A 25,568-nucleotide genomic window follows, 5' to 3' on the forward strand; every position below is an offset into this window, starting at 1 on the left:
TTTTAGTGTGAAGGACACCAGTAGTCATCAAAGACACGGCAGTAATGCACCGTTAAATTCACTAAATGTACAGCATATACAATTATCAACTAAAGGCAATACCGGATCAATAACTCAAGATCAATATGTAAAACTTAGACAAATAGAGTAGAATAATTGTTCCATTTTCGTTTTATCTTGGTTTGGTTTGTTGAACAAGACTGATCTTGTGGATCCAAAGAAGCTATAAGTGGTTTAAGAGCTGTCTTTCTTCTAACCCTACCCCCAAGACCCTAACCCTCATCCTACTCCTACTCCTAAATTTACCCCTACCCCTACCTCTACCCCTACCCATACCCCTGCACCTCGCTCTAACCCTACGCCAAATTGTAACCTTGGCCCTGGTCTACCCCTAACACTAACCCTAATCCTATCTCTACCTCTGCTCTTACCCCTACCTCTAACCCTACGCCAAACTGTAACCTTGGCCCTAATCTACCCCTACCCTAACACTAACCCTACTCCTACTACTACTATTACCCCTACCTCTAACCCTACCCTAAACCCTAACGTAAACCCTAACCTTACCCAATAAAGTGTCTACAACCAGCCATACTATGTAATACAGCAGAGCAGAATCAACAGCTAGCACCAGACAGCAGAGCGGTGTGAAGACGGACGGGCAGTGAACTCAGCGGTGTGTTTGAAGGCTGTTATGTTAATGTGTTTCATGTTAATGTGCGACTCCCACTGCAGATGCTAAACATTCAAATGAGTTATTCAATTACTCCGAGCAGAGAAACGAGCTTTTCATGTGAGCGAAGTGCTGCTAACCTGCAGCTCCGCCATCACATCAAAGATGAAGCAGAAAGAAAGGGATGTGATTGGATTGGAGGCCCCGCCTCACCAGAGGGAGCTATAAAACACAAACATTTCAAGAAAATAAGGGACTCGCAATCGTCCCACTTCTGACATCATGACAACGGCAACAGGTGAGGTAAATAATGCTGGAAAGAAAAACTCACTTATCTTTTGTTTAGCAGGATTATTTCAGAGGGGAATACTCTTTTAACATAATTAAACATTTGATGTGTTTTGATGTGGTGACACCGACCAATCTGGCTTCCTGTTTCTTCCTCCAGGGCGGTCGTCATGGTGACTGGCTGCACCTGGTGAATGGGAGGGGGCAACAGGGAAAACACTGTCACCATGTTTCCTTTGCTTTTTATGTTTTATTTCAGAATTAATATCAGTGAACAATGAGTGTACAATAATTTATATAACAATTACCAGGGGTTAATGTGCAAAAACATCACATTCAAATAATTAGTAGGTGATGCAGATATTTAAAGTTAAAGGCTTCAACCTTTATATATAATGAACCACTGATATATTTTATATACGCCAAATTATCAGTATAAAAATATTTGAATGCAGGTCTTTGCATATTATAATTACTTGTTATACATTGTTTATATATTCTCAACTTATATTTTTTATTAGAATTCCATAAACTATATCGTACATATATATCTTAAATGCCTTGTTTTTACTGTTTTATTTATTGTTATATTTATTGCTAGAAATGTACTTGGGGGACAGTTCTTATTTTGTTGTCTCAAAATCCTGTTTTTATGTGTAATGAAAGTTAAACGTCTTTCATTCATTCATTACAATTAATGATATAAAATTTTGCTAACACAATTAAGATGTTCATAATTTTTTAAAAAATTTCCTTTGCCTTCTAAAAAAGGCAAAGTAATTAAATTTAAAAAAAAAAAAAAAAGCAATCTTTTGTTTTCTGTTTTGGAGACACAGGTGTCAGTAGGCGGGGCTAAGCAGGAGTCCCTGATTGGATCAGACAGACAACACAAGACACACCTGGTCACTCATCCATTCCTTTAGGGCCTATTTTTTTATCATGTCAGCATAAAAAATTCTTCCCAGTAGAAAAGAAAATGGTTCGATCCTGGTTCTCCAGGTGTTAAAATAGAATAATTTAAATAGTTTAACATTTTTTCCCACCTTCTGATAACGTTTACTGATTTTAAACCGTTGTCAGACAGGAGTCGCCCTCTGCTGGACGTTTGGAGAAAGGCAGGTTGAAGGAGACCACGTGTTTTGTTAAACCCATAAACTCACATCCCATCTCATTGTCTTGGGTTTTGATGTTGGAGGGGAGGGGGATGGAAAAACACAGATTTAATGATGGGGGCTTCTAACGAGCAACATTTAAAATAAACAATACGAGAGACGAGGCAAAATTAAAAAGGTTATAAAAAAAAGAAGCTGAAATCAAGTCCAGTTGTGCTTCATTATTTCTCACCTTTCATCAGTTTCTTCTACATGATTGTCGGGGTGTGTTTTCTGTATACATTTCTGTTAATTTGTAGAGGAATATATTTTGATGAGCTCGTGTTTAACTCACTTTCATATAAACTATGTTTTTATTTGGTGCCTTGAAAACAAATGAAAATTTACTGTTTATATTTAGTGATATGGTACAAGTACCTCAGTTACAGTCTCTAGGTGTGTGTGTGTGTGTGTGTGTGTGTGTGTGTGTGTGTGTGTGTGTGTGTGTGTGTGTGTGTGTGTGTGTGTGTGTGTGTGTGTGTGTGTGTGTGTGTGATAGGGTGGGGGGGGGATTGACACTGCTTTGCCCATTAACACACCAGCTGTTGCTAGACGAGCCCCTGGTTGCCGTGGCGATGTATGGACCCCCTAATGATTTGGTGTGTGTGTGTGGGGGGTATTTCTATAGGGACTGGGTGTGAAAGTGACACAATGAAAGTGTGTGTGTGTGTGTGTGTGTGTGTGTGTGTGTGTGTGTGTGTGTGTGTGTGTGTGTGTGTGTGTGTGTGTGTGTGTGTGTCTTCATCTGCATGTTATGTGTTCTGTTGTTTAAATTAAATGTGATGCTACATTTAAAATCAAGTAAAGCAGCGAAAAACTAAATCTTACGACAAATTAAAAATCTATCCGTTAAAGATAAATATGGATTTTTTTTCTTCTTCTAAATCAATAAAAAGGTGATTGTTGGTCATAAATCTGAGCACAAGTATCCCAGTTCAAATAAAATCAACAATAAACTATATTAGAATTAACACAAACACGACTTAATGACGCAGTCGCTCATGAACACACAGACTGAACGTTTTCCACTGATTCTCTGTAAAAAAAAAAGAGACCAGACTTTGTGAAATGTTTCATAAAATAATAATTGGTCGATGCCATTAAACATTCAAAAGGAGAAATTTCCGTCTTTAACTGAAAATGTTTATTTAATAAGTAGAACTCAACGCTCCTTTTCCGTCTGACGTCAAAAGCTTCCATCAGTTCTTCCAAAGTTAAGTTAAATAACATCTTTAATTCACGTTGTTTTTCTCATTTTTTTTCGCACATTTATTTTTGTAAAACGTGTGTTTTGCTCTGTTTTTAGCAATTTGTAAAAATGATTTAAATCATAACAACTCATCAACAACAGAAGACAGGAGGACAGCAGGGCGTGGAAGACTTTCATTTAGCCTTATAATCACTAAACCAGTTGTGTAACGTAAGTTTATAAATCTGCTGCTTTTAAAAAAATGTTTTTTGTTTTATTATTTTAGAAAACACAGTTCCTGAAAAGATTTGCCGAAATGAAACTCGATGTTTGATCAGATCCGTTTCTGTCAGTTTACAGAATTATCAGAGTAAAACCTAATTGTGGATGTTTAAGTATATTATTTTTGAATATTTATCTGATGATTATCAGAGATGATCAGAAATAAAAGAAAGCAGCGTTCAAGAGGCTGAGGTGCAGTTCTGGGTCTGAACAACAGGGGGCAGAAGAACACTGGCTCATGTGTGTGTGAGTGAATACATGTACTACATGTAGTACTGTTACTACCATTAATACTACTACTACTATTACTATTAGTGCTATTACTACTACTATTACTACTAGTACTATTACAGTACTACTAGTACTATTATTACTGCTACTACTACAATTACCGCTAGTACTATTACTACTACTTCCACGTTTACTACTACTAATTCCTGCCCAGAGGAAATTGCTCTATCCACTGCTCAGGCATACATAATTATAAAATACTGGATATCTACTACTACTAGTACTGCCATTATTAATACCAGCAGTACTATTACTATAACTACTACTACTTTTACAAGTACTACTAGTACTACTCTGTGTCCTTTTATGCTGATTCTGTGGTTTCCAGTTTCTACCATGAGACACAACGATTATCACATTAATATTATTGGTGGTTTAACACAAGTGTGTGTGTGTGTGTGTGTGTGTGTGTGTGTGTTTGTGTGTGTGTGTGTGTGTGTGTGTGTGTGTGTGTGTGTGTGTGTGTGTGTGTGTGTGTGTGTGTGTGTGTGTGTTTCCTTTAGGTGACTGTTGACTCTATTAGTCATGTTAACATCAGTTGTTAATTCAACCGGATTTTCCTGCTCAGGTTCAGCAGCTGGAACAGCCCTTTACTGCAGTACTAATACCTCACTGTAGCACTAATACCTCACTGCAGTACTAATACCTCACTGCAGTACTAATACCTCACTGCAGTACTAATACCTCACTGTAGTACTAATACCTTACTGATTTAGCACTAATACCTCACTGATATAGTACTATTACCATATTAATACCACACTAATGTAATACAAATACCACAGTTATGTAGTACTAATACCTCACTGATGTAGTACTAATATCTCACTGATGTAGTACTAATAACTCAGGGATGTAGTAATAATACCACACTGATGTAGTACTAATACAATACCTCACTGTAGTACTAATACCACACTGATGTAGTACTAATAGCTCACTGATATAGTACTAATACCTCACTGTAGTACTATCACCACACTGATGTAGTATTAATACCACACTGATGCAGTACTAATACCTCACTGATGTAGTACTAATACCTCTGTGCAGTACTAATACCTCAGTGATGTAGTACTAATACATCTGTCTGTCATCGCTTGTGTGGCAGGAGGCCGGATAATATGTTTACTCAGTCTTATACAGTCATCCAAAGGCCTAATCTCCTAAAAGGTCCAATGATTAGGTTTATAAAGACTGCATACACCACTTCAAATGATGCTTCCATGAGGCACAATCTGGGTATCATAATAATAACTGGTTGAGTTAAACAACTGAGCCGGAAAATAGCTGTCTGCAAAATACTGCTTGGAGTGCTAATACCTCAGTGATGTAGTACTAATACCTCAGTGTAGTACTAATACCTCTGTGCAGTACTGATACCTCAATGATGTAGTACTAATACCTCAGTGCAGTACTGATACCTCAGTGATGTAGTACTAATACCTCAGTGATGTAGTAATAATACCTCAGTGCAGTACAAATACCTCATCGATGTATTACAATACCTCAGTGATGTAGTACTAATACCTCAGTGCAGTACTAATACCTCAGTGATGTAGTACTAATACCCCAGTGCAGTACTAATACCTCAATGATGTAGTATTAATACCTCAGTGCAGTACTAATACCTCAGTGATGTAGCACTAATACCTCAGTGCAGTACTGATACCTCAGTGATGTAGTGCTAATACCTCTGTGCAGTACTAATACCTCAGTGATGTAGTACTAATACATCAGTGCAGTGCTAATACCTCAGTGATGTAGTACTAATACCTCAGTGTAGTACTAATACCTCTGTGCAGTACTGATACCTCAATGATGTAGTACTAATACCTCAGTGCAGTACTGATACCTCAATGATGTAGTACTAATACCTCAGTGATGTAGTAGTAATACCTCAGTACAGTACAAATACCTCATTGATGTAGTACAATACCTCAGTGATGTAGTACTAATACTTCAGTGCAGTACTAATACCTCAGTGATGTAGTACTAATACCTCAGTGATGTAGTACTAATACCTCAGTGTAGTACTAATACCTCTGTGCAGTACTGATACCTCAATGATGTAGTACTAATACCTCAGTGCAGTACTGATACCTCAGTGATGTAGTACTAATACCTCAGTGATGTAGTAATAATACCTCAGTGCAGTACAAATACCTCATCGATGTATTACAATACCTCAGTGATGTAGTACTAATACCTCAGTGCAGTACTAATACCTCAGTGATGTAGTACTAATACCCCAGTGCAGTACTAATACCTCAATGATGTAGTATTAATACCTCAGTGCAGTACTAATACCTCAGTGATGTAGCACTAATACCTCAGTGCAGTACTGATACCTCAGTGATGTAGTGCTAATACCTCTGTGCAGTACTGATACCTCAGTGATGTAGTACTAATACATCAGTGCAGTGCTAATACCTCAGTGATGTAGTACTAATACCTCAGTGTAGTACTAATACCTCTGTGCAGTACTGATACCTCAATGATGTAGTACTAATACCTCAGTGCAGTACTGATACCTCAATGATGTAGTACTAATACCTCAGTGATGTAGTAGTAATACCTCAGTACAGTACAAATACCTCATTGATGTAGTACAATACCTCAGTGATGTAGTACTAATACTTCAGTGCAGTACTAATACCTCAGTGATGTAGTACTAATACCTCAGTGATGTAGTACTAATACCCCAGTGCAGTACTGATACCTCAATGATGTAGTACTAATACCTCAGTGCAGTACTGATACCTCAATGATGTAGTACTAATACCTCAGTGATGTAGAAGTAATACCTCAGTACAGTACAAATACCTCATTGATGTAGTACAATACCTCAGTGATGTAGTACTAATACTTCAGTGCAGTACTAATACCTCAGTGATGTAGTACTAATACCTCAGTGATGTAGTACTAATACCCCAGTGCAGTACTAATACCTCAGTGATGTAGTACTAATACCTCAGTGCAGTAGTAATACCTCAGTGATGTAGTAATAATACCTCAGTGCAGTACTAATACCTCAGTGATGTAGTACTAATACCTCAGTGATGTAGTACTAATACCTCAGTGCTGTAGTACTAATACCTCAGTGAGGTAGTACTAATACCTCAGTGCAGTACTAATACCTCACTGATGTAGTACTAATACCTCACTGATGTACTACTAATACATCAGTGATGTAGTAATAATACCTCAGTGCAGTACTAATACTTCAGTGCAGTACTGATACCTCAGTGATGTAGTACTAATACCTCAGTGCAGTACTAATACCTCACTGATGTAGTACTAATACCTCACTGATGTAGTACTAATACCTCAGTGATGTAGTAATAATACCTCAATGCAGTACTAATACTTCAGTGCAGTACTGATACCTCAGTGATGTAGTACTAATACCTCAGTGCAGTACTAATACCTCAGTGATGTAGTACTAATACCTCAGTGATGTAGTACTAATACCTCAGTGCAGTACTGATACCTCAGTGATGTAGTACTAATACCTCAGTGATGTAGTAATAATACCTCAGTGCAGTAGTAATACCTCAGTGCTGTACTGATACCTCAGTGATGTAGTACTAATACCTCAGTGCAGTACTGATACCTCACTGATGTAGTACTAATACCTCAGTGCAGTACTAATACCTCAGTGATGTAGTACTAATACCTCAGTGATATAGTACTAATACCTCAGTGATGTAGTACTAATACCTCAGTGATGTAGTACTAATACCTCAGTGATGTAGTACTAATACCTCAGTGATGTAGTACTAATACCTCAGTGATGTAGTACTAATACCTCAGTGATGTAGAAATAATACCTCAGTGCAGTACTAATACCTCAGTGCAGTACTGATACCTCAGTGATGTAGTACTAATACCTCAGTGCAGTACTGATACCTCAGTGATGTAGTACTAATACCTCAGTGCAGTACTGATACCTCAGTGATGTAGTACTAATACCTCAGTGCAATACTGATACCTCAGTGATGTAGTACTAATACCTCAGTGCAGTACTAATACCTCAGTGATGTAGTACTGGTACCTCAGTGATGTAGTATTAATACCTCAGTGATGTAGTTCCAATACCTCACTGATGTAGTACTAATACCTCAGTGCAGTACTAATACCTCAGTGATGTAGGACTAATACCTCACTGATGTAGTACTAATACCTCAGTGCAGTACTGATACCTCATTATAACCACAGTTGTACAGGAGGGTCATCAAACCAAACTAACCGAACTGGTTCCACTGGTTTCTGTCTCCACTGGAGGAGGTTCCTGGAGTTAACCAATCACAGTCATGGAAAGCAGGAAGTGTGACCTTTTGACCTCACATTTGGTTGATATTAAAATACATGAGATCAGATTCAATATGGAAAATGATCAATCAATGGATCACAGAATGGAAGTTTTACTGCAGAATATTTCAACAAAAATACTGAAACTAAAGTCAAAGTTAAGAAATAAAATTATTGTCATATCCAACCATCCATCCATCCATTCATCCATCCATTCATCCATCCATCCTTCGGTGCGTCCCGATCCCGCTCGCTGTCGGCGCTCCTTCCTGGCGCCGTGTGTTTGATTTCTTCTTCTCCTTCTTTTTCTTTTCCTTTCTAACTCTGTGTGTGTGTGTGTGTGTGTGTGTGTGTGTGTGTGTGTGTGTGTGTGTGTGTGTGTGTGTGTGTGTGTGTGTGTGTGTATGTGTGTGTGTGTGTCTCACACCGTTCTCCTCCGATGTGTGCTCTTCACATTCCAGAGGGACGTCCTCCGGCCCCAACATGACTGAACACAGACCAGCTTCTCCTGGGCTCCATTAGGCTCCATCATGTTAGAAGACCAGTTCTCCCCCCACAGGGACTAGTTTATTGCTCCGCCGCCGCCTTTAACTCACCCAAACTAATTATTTTCATTATGGATTGAACTGCTGATTATTGTCTGTGTTGATCAGTAGTTCAGAAGTTCAGGGCGTTTATTGGGAAGTCGTAAAAATTGGCAAACGTCTTAAAAACATTGATCTGACTTGGATTTGAAGGATTGTGGTCCAACCTGACCCCAACGCGACCTCACACCTTCATGGTGTGACCTCAGCAATGTATAACTACACTTCAAGGGCCACCAGAAGAGGGCGGAAGATGGAAGAGCTCCATCACATTATTTTTTAGTAAAAAAAAAAAAAAGGGCTACATGAAAACTAAAAAGCTGCCAGCAAATAAATTAATAAATTATACATAATAAATAGTAAAATAAATAATAAATTATAAAAGTGAACCTCACCTTTTGTTAAGAATTAAAATAATTGTGTCAACAGTATAATTTACTTGAAGACTATAAATTTTAAATAATGAAATAAAATAATAAATATGATAATAATAAAGTGAACCTCACTGTATATTAAATAAATTCTAAAAGTGAACCTCACCTTTAAAAATTAAAATAAGTTAATTGTGTCATCAACATAATTTATCAGAAGAAAAAAAATTATAAATAAAATAAATAATCCATATAATAAATAATAATAAAAGGGAACCTCACCTCGTATTATAGTAAATAAATTATAAATTCTATAGGGCAACCTCACATTTTAATAAGGATTAAAATAAGCTAATTGTGTCATCAATATTATAATTTATTTGAAAAGAATTAATTATAAATTAACTAAATACAGTAATAATATAGTAAATAATAATAAAAGTAAACCTCACCTTTTATTAAGAATTAAATTTAGTTATATGTCTTCATTTTTATAATATATTTGAAGAATCAATACAAAGCCTTTAAGTTACTGTAAAAAACAAATCTACACTATTAATATCGTTATACCGAATTTCCTGGTGAAGTCAAAGCGGCTATGTCGCCACCCTCTGGCGATAAGTTTAATTACACAAACACAACCAGAGTTTCAATCGAATGTGTAGTAAATACTGTTTAAAGTCGTATAAAAACTCAAACCCGACATGTAGTTGGGTAATGTAGTTCCATCACTTCCACCTGATTGGCTCAACTGTCAGAATCATGAGGAAATGTTTTTTTCTATTAAACAGATCAGTACCGCCTTACTTCATGCTCTCCTTCACTCATGCGGACGCGGACGCGAAGTTCCGCCACCAACTTCCTGATCAGTGCGCTAGTAGCTACATGCTAACCCATTCATTCAGTCATGCTAAGGCACCAACCGAATCAGATAAATGACCCATAATCCACCAGGTCTACACAGGTTTGAATTAACTTAACACCAAAAAGGAACTCCTGTTAATTCCAAACCTGGGCAATCTTGAGGCAAGACTTCTAGAGACCTTTAACCCCGTTCCCCCTCCCACAGGCAGAATAACCAAGCAGAGATATAACAAGGTACAACTCACAAAATAAAAGTCCGGTTTATTGTCAAACAACAAACTTCGCACATACATCAAAACAGGCCGTCGTAAAACAAAAAAAGTCGCTGACAAAACCAAAAAGAAAAGGAAAAGAGGCTCTTCTCTTTGGCCTTACCCTCCCATACAAACAAACTAGTTATGGTACAGCTAAAGTACATACATTAAATTTACTGGAATGCTCTGAGTTCAACGGCTTTTTATTGTTTTTACATGTTTTCCCTAGAATCTGTTGATACTGTAACATGGTCAACCAAGTAAAATCTTTCGTTAAAGAAGCACCGATTTTGGTCTGAAGAGATAGATCGCTGCCGGGAGAGAAACTGACGACACACCCCCTCCCCCCCCGTCCTCACTCCTAAAAATATGTACAAAAATATAAAATGTAAATAAAAATACAAACAAATTCTCCTTTTGTGTTGAAGAGAAGCCAGATTTCTGCGTCGGTGTGGTGGCGGGGTCCTCTAGAAAATTTTGTTGTAGTTTTTTTTTGTTTTTTTTGAGGGAGATCATGTGTGTGTGGTCGATGTTTGTTGAACTCTACTTGCTAATGACCATGTTGGAATTTTTTTTGTTGTTTTTTTTTTAAATTTTTAATTAATTTTTTTTTCTTCTTCTTTTAAATCAGTCCTCCAGGCCCCTCCACCTGCGACGTGGAAACGAGTCAAGAGGCGAAGAACCAGGAAGTGGTTCAGCAGGATGGCGCGGGGGCGAAACGCATCAATCGTCGTCGTCGGTTTTCTGCTTCTTGGTTTCGACGTCGTCCTGGAAGGAAGAAGGAGACGTTATTGTCGGCGTCCGCGCCCCAAACGGCGCCGCTCGCGTCCGGAATTCAGCGAGTTTTCACCTCGTCGTCGTCGTCGTCGTCCTCGGCTGCCCGTTTTGTGCCGCCTTCCAGTTCGTCCTCGTCGTCTTCCTCGTCTTCCTCATCGCCTGGAAGGAGGAAAAGAGGAGAACTTTTTAAGGATCGGCTTCGTCGTCGACGGCGTAGCTCCAAACGGACGAAGGCGCCCCGCGCTGACCTTCTCCATCATCCTCCTCGTCCTCCTCGTCCACCTCCTCGTCTTCTTCGTCGTCTACTTCGGGCTCGCCGTTCTCCTCGTTTTCCTTCCCGTTGGTGGCGGCGTCTTTGCCGTTCTCCTTCTCCTCCTGCAGCTTCTTCTCCTTCAGTTCCTGGCGAGGGAGAAAGGAGAACGTTACTCCCCAGACCTCACCTGCTGCTGCCGCCTCAAACTACCTGCTCCTCCACCTCGTGGCCCAGTTAGACGCTCCCAGTGGCTGCTGGGAGCCGCTCAGAACGAAGCCTCCCCATTAAACACCATATTGGTCTCTGCAGATCCTCCCCCCTTCCTCCTCCTCCTCCTATAATGTGCTGTAATCTGATACTTTGATGTGGCCCCCCGAGGGCTTTCTGGGTATTGTAGTCCTTTTCAGCCGCCGCCGACGCCATATGTCACGAGACACGCCCGGGAGAGGCACTGCAATACCCAGGATGCACCGCTCCGTTTAAAATAACACAGGAGGGCGCACGAGCGGGAGGTGGTGGTTGGTGGAGGTGGGGGGGGTAAAAGGGGGTGGGGGGGTGATAGAGGAGGAGGTGGCGAGCGCTCGGCACGCCGCTTGTTGTACCGAAGGACAATAGAAGACGACACATGGCAGGCGAGGAAAGGCGAAGATACGGCGGCACCGCGGGGACAAACGCCCGTGAAAAACACTCCTGGGGGTGTTTTTTTTTTTTTTTTTTTTAATAGTCCACCACCCCGCCCGCAAAGGGAGCCGACATTGTCCGATCGCGACCCCCAACACAGCCGATACTGTTATCGATTGGTTTTAAAACCATTAAACTGATCAGAAGCTGGCTCCGTGACGCGCCGCGCGTAAAGACGCACCGCAGACGGAGCGGCTGAGCGGGATTAGCGTTAATACCGGCCCCCGGTCCCCCCCGCTCCACCGTCACCATATGTTCACCCCGCTCACACCTATTCAGGTCCGCGACTGCGGAGACAAGACCCCCCCACCACCACCACCACCACTGCTTGGGTAAAAGGAGAGGAAGAGGAGGTAGGGGGGGGCAATTAAAGTTTCACCCGATTTAACCATAAAGTCCAAACCAGAAGCGCGCACCGTCACATCACACCTCCATGGCCCCCCCAGGGGCTATCTCCTTGGTTTAAAAAAAATAAAAGAAGAAACCCCCCCACCACCACCACCTCCTCATCCGAAGATCAGCGCGACCTGCAAACGCGCTCCGCCGACACAGGAGCAGCGGAAGCCGCTCGCTCCGGGTCCGCGTCGGTAAACAAAACAAACCGCGGTGGAGGATCCAGACCGGGGAGAGGTGGTAGTGGTGGTGGTGGGGGGCAGAAAAAACAACCCCCAAGGATTAAATTAAATTATTCACTCATAATCAGATCGTTTACAGCCACAGTCACCCCAAAGTTGCCCCCGGATCACGCACCGCCGGTCTTCCATTCAAACGCACCAACTTCACGCCGAAACGGTTCAGCCCGGAGGAAGGACCGGGGAACAAATCAAACGCACAAATTAAGAATTAATCGGGAATAGAAGATGGGTTTATGTTCATCCAACAGCCCGGGGGATGTGGAATAAATGTGCATGCGGGCGCCGGAGCGCTGGATCCCGGAGGGTCGGGGAGGGGAAGCTGCGCGTAAAAGCCGGAGGAGACGTCCGCTGGTCGGACCCCGGAGAACCGAGCGGCTCGGATACACAAAAGAACCCGCGCAGACTCCTCTTCCTCCCCGGACAATGAGACTGTAAACGAAGCTCATTTCCATGATGCGGTAACCGAGACCCCCCAGTTTATTTAAAAATCGGAGGGGGGGAAAAGATGAGGAAGAAGTCCCAGTAAGGGGTTTCCAGAACCAGAACCAACCCGGTGATCATCCGGACTCCGAAAGAGCGCGAAGGTTTTTTTTTTTCTCCCCCCCTTAGAATCTAGGTTGGACCTTGGAACAAGCTTTTAATCTCCAGAAACGGAACGCGGCTCCGCGGGAGGAGAGAAGAGCGGGTCCGGGTCGAGTGGAGGGGGTGGGTGGGGTGGGTGGTGGGGTCTTACCTTGGCTGAGATGTCCGAGCAGGTATCGGTTTGTGCGTCCGCCATTGTTGGGTTTCACTAAAAATAAAGGACGGGTTTGAAAATGAAAGGCTGGATAAAGTAAATCCTTCTCCTCTCGGCTCCGTTGATCAGCGGATTGTTGTGCCAGTGGCCGCGGCTGCTCACGGCCGAGCACAATAAATACAGTCGGGGGGCGGAGCCCGGGGGAGGTCAGCCGACGCTGATTGGCTGAAGGGGCCTTCCACAGAGGTGTTCGGAGTGGAACAATGGATAGAATTTCTAAAACCCGGAGGCCACGCCCCCCTCCTGTCCCCGACGATGCGACTGTCCTTCCCCGGGAAAAAGTGCAACAATCACGGCGACTAAACGCACCGAGAGTCGGTGGATTCTCAACACCGTGAGGGGGTGGGAAGGGGTGGAGGGGGGGGAAGGGTCCGTCGAAACCAAAAGGGGATAAATTCGGGGTTTTTGTTTTTTTTAACACCCGAATCGAATCGAAACAGGTTCCAGATCGGGTTTGACGTGTGTCATAATTTGATTGATTGATGTTCATCTGGTCGAGTCAAGCGGCGACTGGAGAGGCTCTTTTTTTTCCCGCCCACCGAAGGAAGGAAAGGCGACGGGGGAATCGGCCTGGTGGTGGTGGTGGTGGAGGGGGGGGTCGAATAAATATCAGCTACGCGGACATTTTTTTTTTTGCTGGATTAATGCCTTTAAGGACGTTTCTGTCGCCTGGTGAACAGAATCAATCACATTAAAGGTCCTCCAGAAACGTACAACGGGCCGCCATGTTTTTTTTTTCCACGGTCGCCCCTCCCCCTTTACGGACGTCCTTTTTTTTTTTTTTTTTTTTTTTTGAATCTGCGTAGTTGACGCTATCGGAGTTTTTTTTTTTTTTTTACATAACGTCCCATAAATTTATGCGCCAAGGTCGACGCGTTATTAAAACACAATTAAAAAAAAAAAAAAAAAAAAAAAAAAAAAAGCGAACAAACACACGTTTGGTTTGGTGGTGCTGGGGGGTTGCGGTGGTGTGAAACAGGCGGCAGAACAAGTGCAGCTCGGGGGTGCTGGTGCTTCATTTCCGGCTTCGCCATTGTTGTAAGCTAACGTGAAGGAGGGGGGGAAAAAATAGCAGTGCGACACAACAGACATGCGACGACACAGTGAGATAAAAAAAGTACGTTTGTGCTCATGAAACATGAAACACGGATACATTTCTTTTTCCTTACCGAGTTTAGAACACATGGCTTTAACAAAACAAAAAAGCTGAACGTGAGAAGGACAAAAGCGGCGTACGTGAAGCCGCCATTGCGCGCTCCAGGTTGGGGGGGATGGGAGCAGAGTGTGGTCCGGTCGGCAACAGACAGCCCACATTCAACATTCTGCTCTGATGACGCACGCGCCCGTCAGGGGAGACTCCGATTGGTCGGAGGAGTGGGATCAACGCGGCTTTGGCAAACGGCGCTCGCTGATTGGCTCATCCGGATGTCAATCAATTCAAACTTGGGCTCCGCCGGCCGGACGGAAACTCCGGCTGCGGATCGCGGATGTGGACCGAGTTGGGCTGTGCGGAGCGTCAGTGTAGAGTTACACTTGGTTACCTTTCCCGTTTTCTAGCGAGGAAAATCGCCTTTAGCCGCCATGATCTCTGAGAGACACATTCATTATGTGTGGCTGCTTGTTTTAAAGCCGCCCCCCACGCTCGATTCATGAAGCTATTTTATAAAATATTCAACCAGGTATCGGAGCAGAGCCGAAGTAATCCTTCAACAGATGCAAACTACAACCCTCTGACCGCGTTTTGTCTGCGTGGTGCGTTCACACTGAGACACTTACAAGTTGAATTAAAAAGAATCAGACCTAACATTAAAATATATTAATGAAATAAATCTGGAAAAAGTGTGAATTGTGAAGTAAATTCAGAATTAAAATCATTGTGAAGCGACAACATAGCGTTTTTGACTCCGGAACCCGCTGGACTCGATTCAGCTTTGGTATCAGATAGTTTTCCCTTGTAATAGAAGATTACAAAATTATTTCCCAAGGGGATAATAAAAGTACACTTAATTTTCATCGTCATCTTTTTCTTTTTCTTCTACAGCTATCAGACATAGAAAAGTCTGCCGCAACCGCTTGATGGTTGACAAATGGCGGACAAATGGGTTTGAACCAAAAAGTAGGGTTTGGGTTCTTTTACTGAAGAGGGTACCAAAAACTTTGCTGTACTGTATTAAATTTTTCTTTACAATGGTTTTGTTGCAATTTATTTTATTTATCTTTTTTTTTTTTTTTTAAGTTTTTAGGGTTTCTAGTGTTTTTTTGTGGTTCAGGTCGTTGCGTTTCAAACATTTGTTGCTAACACTTGCAGATAAGCGAGTCAAAACATTTACATGACAGTGAACCAAATGGAAATGAGAGTGCATTCACATTAGCATTCACACGGCTAAATGAATGTGGCGCCAAGCATTCACACCAGCTTTGAATGTGACTCCAGTGATCGGGTTTCAAATCCATTCTCTTTGCCTCTTAAACCTGAATTTAGAAAACTTCCCCAACTCTGTATAAGCAAATCTAAAAATTCTTTGCAGTTTTATTTTGATAAACATTGTAAAATTTCTTTTTTTTCCTCTTTCAGAAGGTTGAACCCCTCCCCATCTGTTCCACCAGATGTTTTACAGTCTTTTGTTCCAACTGTCCCAACTTCTTTGCAATCAAGTTCAAAATAACTTCTTAATTTCAGAAAAATATACCGTCTTTGAGCTGTTTTCCATTAAAGATGGCTTTTTCAATGTTTTGCAAATCATTTATGCAAACCGTAGCATCCTGCTTCTCTTTACATTTTAGTCTTGCAACTTTTTTTGGAAGTTAATCCAAAATTTTAAAATCATTCTTGAAGTCAAAGTGATTTTTTTTTTACATCCATGACGTTTGAATTACATTTAAATCTACAGTATTTCTATAAATAGGAGGTTTCCATGTTTCCAGTGACTCCACATGTGACCATGCCGACCTAAGGGATGTGAGGAGACAAAAGATGGGGGGGGGACGATTAACCTACTGTTACACAGTCGAAGAGGTTAAATGGAGCAGCACTCACCACCAAGGCAACACTGGATTAGCTTTGAGGCCCCAGAGCCGGAGGGGCCCCTAAAGCAGAAATCGGTCGTGTATAATTTGATTAACAGCATATTTGTATCAGTATTTACATCGTTGATGGAGAATATGACCTAAAACTGATTTGTAATCTGACTTAATCAGCTGTCTCTGTGACGACGTGTAGTTTTAATGTAAGAGATTGTTCATATAGATTATGTACAGGGAACAGATCCTGTCTAAATAATGGACTTTTTTATTCCCAGGGAAATTAAACAGCAGATTGTCAGTGTTCCTTTTACTTTTGATCCATACTGGATTTTAATGTGATACTTGTCCCAACCTTCCATGAAGCTTTCTAGAAATTGTGTGACAAGGAAAAAAATGGAATGTTCCCAATCTTGACCAAGATTAAATAGATTTTTCCAATAACTACAGACTTCCAAACTTCCTTTTGCATTAACGTCAGAACAATAAGTACATACTGGGTACTTGGTGGAATGGATTTCCATGGCCAAGCTGACTTCCATCACCGGGCGTAACGGCGTCCGTCAGTGTGTAAAACACACTGCAGTGACGAATCACGTTTCTCCGTCTCACCGTCTGACGGTTAAGTCTGGGTTTGGTGGATGCCAGCTGTAAATTGAGGGTATGGGGGTCATTTTTCAGGGTTGAACTGATCGCCTTGGTTCCAGTGAAGGAAATTGCACTGTTATTATTTTTAGTCTTGTGTTTGCATTCATTTCGTAATGCAGTCACCTGCATCTTCACGTATTCGTTTGGTAGACAGCCCAGATGACAAGAAAGTTAATCTTTTTGTCTTTTCAGTGTCTCAAGACTGAGAAAAGTAGTATTTGTTAGCTGTTTCCCCAACTTTTGCTGTTCCTGTAGGGGCAAGATGTCCCAATACTTTTGTCCATACAGCATATATGTAGAGTTGGTGCTGATCAGGTGTTCGAGTCAAGCCGGTCTCACCCTGCAGGGGTGAATGTGATCTACATGATTACATGCCGCTCAAACAAAAAGAGAGACGCTTCAGAACTGGTTTGTTTCTGGTTTCTTTACAGACGACCCCATTGGTCGAGAGCTGACTGGAAGGAAACGAGTCGGTAGACGTAGACTTCCTGGTGCGTCGGTCCTCCAGCGAGCAGCTGACATGTTTGAACCTGCTGCGCCGATTCCTCCCAGCAGAGCAAACAACAAGTTCAAATCAGGCAGTCAGCAGAAACCGCCATCAGCTCAGTGGCGTTCGCTGATCAATACGTGATCAATACGTGTTACTACTGAACTGAATACACAGACTTTGACTTACATTTCTACAGTAGTGATCTATAAATGCATTAAATGTTCATAAATGTGTGGACACCACGACAGAGACAGACTGCATATTCTGTCTAAGTCTACCTGAACCAGAGGTCGACAACCTCTAACACTCGAAGAGCCACTCGAACCCGGTGTCCACGAAATAGAAAACTCAACTTTTTGACATCTAAAACGAAGACAACACTGTATTTGTTATTTTTATGCAATGCATTTTGAATTCTTAAAATAATAATTAAAAAATGCACCAATTTGAAGGTCTCTTTCAAATGTATTAAAAAGTTGAACTTACATTATCAAACAAAAAAATACCATGAGCCTCCATTCTTATATCGTCCTTGGGGTTTCGGGGTGTGTAGCAGAGCCTTGACCTGAATTTAAAAAAATTAATTGAATTAAAAAGCACTATTTGACTGCACAATGAAAAATACATATTTGAAAAATATCTACATAAATATTTGTTTTACATGCTCAATGCTGTTACCGGTTTTTGGTGAAAAAAAACGGGAAAAAAAAAAAGAATAATAAAATATAATTTTATTTGAATATTTTAGAACCAGTAAAACCTTCGAATTCACAAATGTAATAAAAAAATTAACACAAATAAAATACACCTCTATCCGATATTTATATCTTATTTTCCCAAACCACACGGGGCCACATCATAAGGATGAAAGAGCCGCATGTGGCCCCGGAGCCGTGGGTAGCCGACCCCTGAACTAGATATTTACATAGCAACTGATAACATCACAGAAGTCACATCCCCTCAGACGGAGAGCATTACATCACTGCTTTACTCTATCAATAAGAAGTTGTGTTGCTGTATCTGTAGTTTCAGAACCTTTAAGGTCAAAGGTCGGACTCAGCGTTGAACTCGAGTGACTTGCTGGAGACTCGAATGTGGTGTCACAAGTTAGGACGAAGTAAGGTTGAAGAATACTGTTGATTTTATCCACATTTCCAAGTTGGGCAAAGTCTGCACTAGTGTGCAGGTTGGGGACCATCAGCATGGCCAATCTGTGAGTGTGTGAGCAGAACAGAACCAACCCAAACTCAAACATCTTTGGATTGTTTGAGCTGAATCTGGAAGCAATCGAGTTGCGTGAATTGATTGCCAACCCAACTTGGATAATGTTGCCAATGAAAAAGAGAAGGTTGGGACACAGGAAGAGGACGGGAGGTAGCACGAGTACCAAAACAATGATAGCGAACAGTGAGAGAGGGAGAACGTGTTGCCTCCACCAACTGGTGCCTTGTTTCCCCTTTAAACCATCACCCTCGTGAGCGTTTGCACAAGATGGTGATGTGTTCAGTTGGCTTTCATTGGTTTTCCCAATTATGTCGACCATGATCCCTCATCAGGCACAGTTGTTAAATTCGTGATCATACAAAAGCCAACCGAAACCAGTCTCTCGAGTGTGTCCTCCAAGTCTTTTCAAAATCTGTAAGGACTATGGAAGTTGTGTAGTAGTTTCACAAAAACTTTGAGGAGAGGAACAACCAACCCAAACAAACGCCCTCTGATGGTGGGTTGGACATGACAGTCAAGTTTTAGATTTCCAACAAGGTCTCCATGCTCTCAAGAGATCTCTCAGAGGACTTCCTCAATTGCAAACTTCCCTTATCAAGGTGGGATGTAGCGTCAGATCAGCAGTTCACCCGACACCTAATGGGAGAAGGTCTAAGGAGATCAGATGTACTGGTTTGGTTGATACCAGATTGATTAGAATGTTGAAAAGATAAAGAAGAGATTGGATATTGTGTAAATGCTTTTCATCAAAGGTTTTCTAGAATGTCTAAAGACTGGCCTGCAAACAGGATTGTGACTAAATATGACAGAAAGTAATAAGGACATTTAACAAAAGACTGATTACAATTAAAAATAATCCCTAGGAGACAACTGTTGGATCTCAGCTGAATTTGTTTAAAGCCTGTTTCTCCTCATCCTTTTGTCCTCTTTATTATCAACAGCCTTCCTCTGTCTCTCTTCATCTTCCTCCACAGGTCACATGACTCTGACATCCTGCTTACTCGCCCACAGCTCTCTCTCGTTCTCTCTCTCTCTCTCTCTCTCTCTCTCTCTGTCTCTCTCTTTTTCTATCTCTCTCTGCCCGTTTCCTGTGATCAGACTTCCTGGCGTTGAATGAATCCTCTCTCACTCTATCGATCAGTCCGACAAGGACATGATGCCATCGCTCAGAGGAGGGAGAGATCAGTGATTATCACCTCGACCTGTCTTTGCACAAGGTTTCCTTATCAAAACCCCTTTGGCTGTGTAAACACGACTTAACTCCACTGTACCGTTATGATTTATTTTAGTACGATTCAGCGTTTAAAGCTGCAACATCAACTCATGTCACAAGAACCTGAGGGTTTTACCTCCAACGATGTCCGGATATTACCTATGAACTGTCTTTGATTGAATATCCGCTGCTGCCTCTTTTACCTTCAGACAAGTGTTGGACTTCACTCCAAACCTAAATTTCCGTGCGTTATGTAGCAGAATCCTGAAGGCTCCGACAGGTAAAACACCTGAATCCAGGGTTCCGATTATTCTCCATTGGTGTGACGCTGAATTGTATCACACTTGGGTTCCTGATGAGTCCAGGGAGATGAATAAACAGGTTATCATGACGGATGCAAAGACCCCGATCTAATTACATTAAACCTATGGACGTGTCGTAGCCTTGTTATCGAACACCTGCAGGTCAATACGGTTCTCATTAATCAAGCATTAGTCACTCCGCCCAAAGCATGACACCTTCCTGCGCCCACTGTGTGGCACCAGAGAACATCCATTGACTGTGAGACAAGTTTCAGATTCTTGCTGACATGACAGGAAAGATGATGTTAGTTTGCAAATCATGTCCAGGAACATGGAGTAATGGCTACAACCAGGACCAGGAGATGTAGTAAATAGACCAGGACCAGGAGATGTAAATATCAGACATTGACCAGGAGACGTAGATACTAGACCAGGACCAGGAGACGTAGTAGACAGGGACCAGGAGATGTACATACTAGACCAGGACCAGGGGCCATATATACTGGACCAGGAGCCATAGATAGCAGGCATAGATGATAAAACAGAAACAGGAGACGTAGATACTAGACCAGGACCAGGAGACGTAGATACTTGACCAGGAGACATAGACATTAGACCAGGGCCTGGGGTTATAGTAGAACAGGACCAGGAGATGTAGATTATAGACCAGGACAAGGAAACATAGATACTAGACAAAGAACAAGGAGACATAGTAGACAGGGACCAGGAGATGTAGATACTAGACCAGGACCAGGGGCCATATATACTGGACCAGGAGCCATAGATACCATACCAGGACCAGGAGACGTAGATACTAAACCAGGACCAGGGGACTGTAGATACTAGCGTACGTGTAAACAGACTCTCTTCTCTGTATCAACTGTGAAACATAGACAAAAGGGTGATGTTATAGTTTCATTATATTATATATATAAATAAGGTTTTTATTCTCCATTGAGGGGACAAACGTGAACACACGGACACTAAGAGCAGCCGTGACTCCTGTTATGACGGCTCTACGAGTCACGACCATCTGCATGTCTGAAACAAACACACCCTCAGTCTCTGCTTTCTGCAGCTTTACAAGCCCGTCGCCCGAGGCTCCACATTTAAAGCTGGAATTCTGTTTGTAAGAACAAGCTGAGACAGTGAGGGGCATAAAAAACCTTCCTCAACTCCTTCCCCTGTCCGTCTCCTCCAATCACCATTCTCTAGCCCCGAAAACACTTGTTCCATTGGTTAACTTCACTCCCAATACTCCCAGTACTAAAGCAATACATTATGAGGCATGTTAGCCACATTAGCCACATCACTTTGATTCAATGTTAAGTGTTTTGATTTCACGTAGTTTAATTAATATGTCCAACCTTGGGGTTTCTGACCAAAACACTGCCGAAGCGATGACATTCACATCAACCGGACTTTGCATTTCCTGTTAATTGGCCAATAATCCGGTGCTAGCAAGTAGATATTACAGTTGCATTTGTATATTGATATAACATTGTGAGATGGCGAACACAGAAAACTAGGAATCAGCATGTCTGGATTGGTAGTGTGAGCATGCTAACTGTAGCATTTGGCAATCTTGTAAAATAAATTGTGAAGTCACAAATATTTGGTGAAAAAAAATTGTCGAACGTCACATGACCAAATTAAAAAGTATTGGTGTGTCTATTGGGGTTAAACAGAGTCTGATAACTAACTAACTCGCATTATAACCTGGTTTGTCTTTTGTTAGTGCTAAATGCATGATATCTCTGAAAAGACAATCGTCTGTACGAAGAAGAAGTAGACAGAGAGGGATGACAAGACGAGGTGAAAGAACAAGAAACACCACAAAGAACATTCCTGAGATAAGAGGAGATGGAAAAGAGAGAATCTAAGCTCACCTTCTGTTCTGGAGCTTTCAATCATATCGTCTGATCTTCATCAGCAGGTGCAGCTTCTTTATGTAGGTGCGAAGATTGTGAGTAAATGTTCATTCTTCATGTCACATAGAATTTGAATCCATTTAGTCCAATCCGAGTGTTTCAGTCATGTTTTCAATTCCTTTTTTTAAACGGTTGATTTCATTTGTCATATTTCGCAATTAAAAAAAAAAAAAATCAGCAAAATGAGCAAAATTATTACACACAAATAAAACAACACACAGAAAGATGTCAGATTTGACAGTAAAACCCAACCCCGAGAAAAATAAATGTGTGCAAATTTAAAAAAAAAAAGGATGACAGATGAAACGAACGGAATGAAAAAATTTCAAGGAGGCAAAAAGACAAATTAATTCCGTTAGAGTAAAACTAGTTGGAAATAAATCTGAATAAAAAAAGGCTTTGATAACTAATTGAGTTGATAAACTCGGCCTCGAATTCTCAGAGAAGAGGTCTTTCTGTGTTTCTTACATACACTATAACACCGGTATTTTAAAAGGTGTCCCACAGGGATACGTCCTTTAACCCTGAGCTTTTTTTAATAAAGTGATTCGATTTTTTTAATCAGCACTTTTCCCTCAGTTGTTCAGATTGGTGATGATGCTGTTATACATTCGTCTTCAATCAATCACATATTTACTATATAAAATTTTATATTATATATACTATAAAAAAAATTCCACGCATATCGAGCGAGTCAAGCCAAGATCGCTTCTCTTTGTCCTATTGGTTGCTGTGACTCGCATTGCATTGTGGTAAAGCCTCATTCAGTTATCAATCATCAATGTGAGACGTGGATTGACGAAGTCTTCCTTCCATAGTCTGGTGTGTGTGTGTGTGTGTGTGTGTGTGTGTGTGTGTGTGTGTGTGTGTGTGTGTGTGTGTGTTTGTGTGTGTGTGTGTGTGTGTGTGTGTGTGTGTGTGTGTGTGTGTGTGTGTGTGTGTGTGTGTGTGTGTGTGTGTGTGTGTGTGTGTGTGTGTATGTGTGTGTGTGTGTGTGTGTGTGTGAAAAATCACACCAACAGCAGTAGCAAAGGATTAATCTGCATATTAACATCTTGGCTGTATCAGACTCCTCCTTTAAAGACCCCCCCCCCCCCAACACACACACACACACACACACACACACACACACACACACACAGACACACACACACACACAGCTTGACGTGACCCATTTCCACTCCTATTTTACCTGTCTTTGTGCTGCTACATTAGCATGAAAGGAGGGTCGGTGTGAGGACTTTCAGGAGGCCGTGGACTCACACATAACAATAGGAGGTGTCGGGTCCAAGCCCTCGCTGGGGGGCTGCTGGTGGGGGATGGGGATGGGGGGGGGTTAAGTGACTCCTGCGGGTGATGTGTTGTCCAATCAGAAAGAGGTGCTATCCATGTCAGGGCTCCATCCACCTGGAACAGAAAACAGGTCAGAACCTCCACCTGGTGCCGGAGACACCTAGAGGTGGCTGCTGGAACTGCAACCGCAAACGCCATCGTGCCTCAACGGGATTTGTGAGGAATTGTGCGTCACGCCAAACACGCGCCAAACACAACTCGTCTGAAAACGATGACCGCACAACACATCAGTATGGATCCAGCTTAATTTGTGCTCACGGATAAAAAAAGATTGTTGACGCTGATTGATTTGTTGGATCAATCCTGTGATTAGAGAACGAAACGTGAAGCATAAGGAAACGTAGGATTTAATGTAATTTAAAAAAACAACCGTAATAATCATCCCTCATAGGACGGCTACAGGAACAAAGAGAGTGTGAAACAGGAAGTGGTAAGAATGTAACTTCCTGTTCCTGTAACTGAAAACCAGCTGCTCTGATCTCAGATCTGTGAGGAATCCTAAATTTAGTCCAATAACTTTCACTGATTGGTGGATGTTTAGTTACATAGCAGGTGGTTAGCTTAGCTTAGCATTGAAAAGACGATATAAAGCTGACAAATAAACACAATTATTTTATTTATTTATTTACAGTTTTAAAAAAAATTATATAATAGTACAAATGCAGGTCTTCTAGTAGTAATACTAGTAACAGTACTAGTAACAGAACTAGTAACAGAACTAGTTCAGTGGCTTTAATATTAAATTCGATCTCAACGGTCGTCATGTGTCTGGAGGTCACCAGGTCAAAATGAGTCTCTGACCTCGTTATGATACCGCTGATCTGAGCATGCTCAGTTCCATTGTCTGCACGCACATACACACACACACACACACACACACACACACACACACACACACACACACACAAACACACACACACACACACACACACACAGTCAGACAGATGTCCCTGGCTGTAGCCCATTAGCCGTGTTTAATTATTGATCTCTATACAGTCCTGCAGCAGGCAGATGGACGCACACAAACACACACACACACACACACACACACACACACACACACACACACACACACACACACACACACACACACACACACACACACAGACACACACACACACACACACACACACACACACACACACACACAATGATGTCATCAGTCAGTGTGTAATGTCTCTGATAACTTCATTAAACGGATGATTCGTGGATCAGTGGAGCTAATCAATATTTTATCTATAAATATTGATCTCGTCTTCATCACAAAGGTGCAGGTATGTGGTTTTAGGACAGAGGCTCCTCTTCCTCCACCGTCTCCCACTCCTCTGTCCCGTCAATCACTCCATTTGAATGTGTTTGGGGAAAGTCAGCCATGTTAAACTGAGGAGGAGGAGGAGGAGGAGGAAGGCTTCCACACATCCTTGTGTGTGTAATCGATCTATTGATGAGGTCTGATCACATCTGATCACCGTCTACATATCCATCACAACACTGATCATTTGTTTTAATAGCTGATTGACAGGAAAAAAAAATCCATCATCAATGAAAAAAGTATTGACGACAACATCTGCAGCGATGCCCCAGCGGCAGAAACCGTATGTCTCTGCTGTCCACGAATTTACCCACAATGCACAGCAGCTTAACTTCATTAATGATTTACATCTCTGACAAACTGATGGCATATAATGTTTATTAATGTCTTGTGTTCTACAAACACACACACACACACACACACACACACACACACACACACACACACACCTACACACAGACATACACACACACAGACACACACACACACACACACACACACACACACACACACACACACACACACACACACACACACACACACACACACACACACACACACACACACACACACACACACACACACACACACACACACACACACCGAAACCCTGTCCAGTTCATGCTATGAAATAATTCAGGTTCAAACAGTGAAACAGTCCAGGTTTGTAA

At 41.7% G+C, this 25,568-nt stretch overlaps 1 protein-coding gene and 1 long non-coding RNA gene across 2 annotated transcripts; both read right to left on the reverse strand.

The window, feature by feature from the left end:
* Positions 1-10,242: 10,242 nt before the first annotated feature.
* On the reverse strand, positions 10,243-14,723 carry ptmab (prothymosin alpha b). Its single transcript, XM_068341282.1, has 5 exons — positions 14,573-14,723; positions 13,341-13,397; positions 11,287-11,437; positions 11,112-11,197; positions 10,243-11,029 (listed from the first exon to the last, which is right to left on the reverse strand). The coding sequence occupies exons 2-5, from the start codon at positions 13,383-13,385 to the stop codon at positions 10,985-10,987; spliced, it is 327 nt and encodes a 108-aa protein (XP_068197383.1). The 5' UTR covers positions 13,386-13,397; positions 14,573-14,723; the 3' UTR covers positions 10,243-10,984.
* Positions 14,724-18,059: 3,336 nt separating this feature from the next.
* Positions 18,060-22,520, reverse strand: LOC137612649 (uncharacterized). Its single transcript, XR_011038859.1, has 3 exons — positions 22,191-22,520; positions 19,262-21,181; positions 18,060-18,127 (listed from the first exon to the last, which is right to left on the reverse strand). It is a non-coding gene; the product is annotated as an uncharacterized lncRNA (long non-coding RNA).
* Between the last annotated feature and the right edge of the window lie 3,048 nt (positions 22,521-25,568).

Source organism: Antennarius striatus, chromosome 18 (genome assembly GCF_040054535.1).
Source record: "Antennarius striatus isolate MH-2024 chromosome 18, ASM4005453v1, whole genome shotgun sequence".
In the NCBI taxonomy this organism is placed as follows: domain Eukaryota; kingdom Metazoa; phylum Chordata; class Actinopteri; order Lophiiformes; family Antennariidae; genus Antennarius; species Antennarius striatus.

Coding starts and splice junctions, on each gene's coding strand:
- ptmab (XM_068341282.1), bottom strand. CDS start 13,385: ATGGCGGACGCACAAACCGATACCTGCTCGGACATCTCAGCCAAG. Junction 11,438..13,340: donor GCTCGGACATCTCAGCCAAG/GTAAGACCCCAC, acceptor CTCCCTCGCCAG/GAACTGAAGGAGAAGAAGCT. Junction 11,030..11,111: donor ACGACGACGACGACGACGAG/GTGAAAACTCGC, acceptor TCTTCCTTCCAG/GACGACGTCGAAACCAAGAA.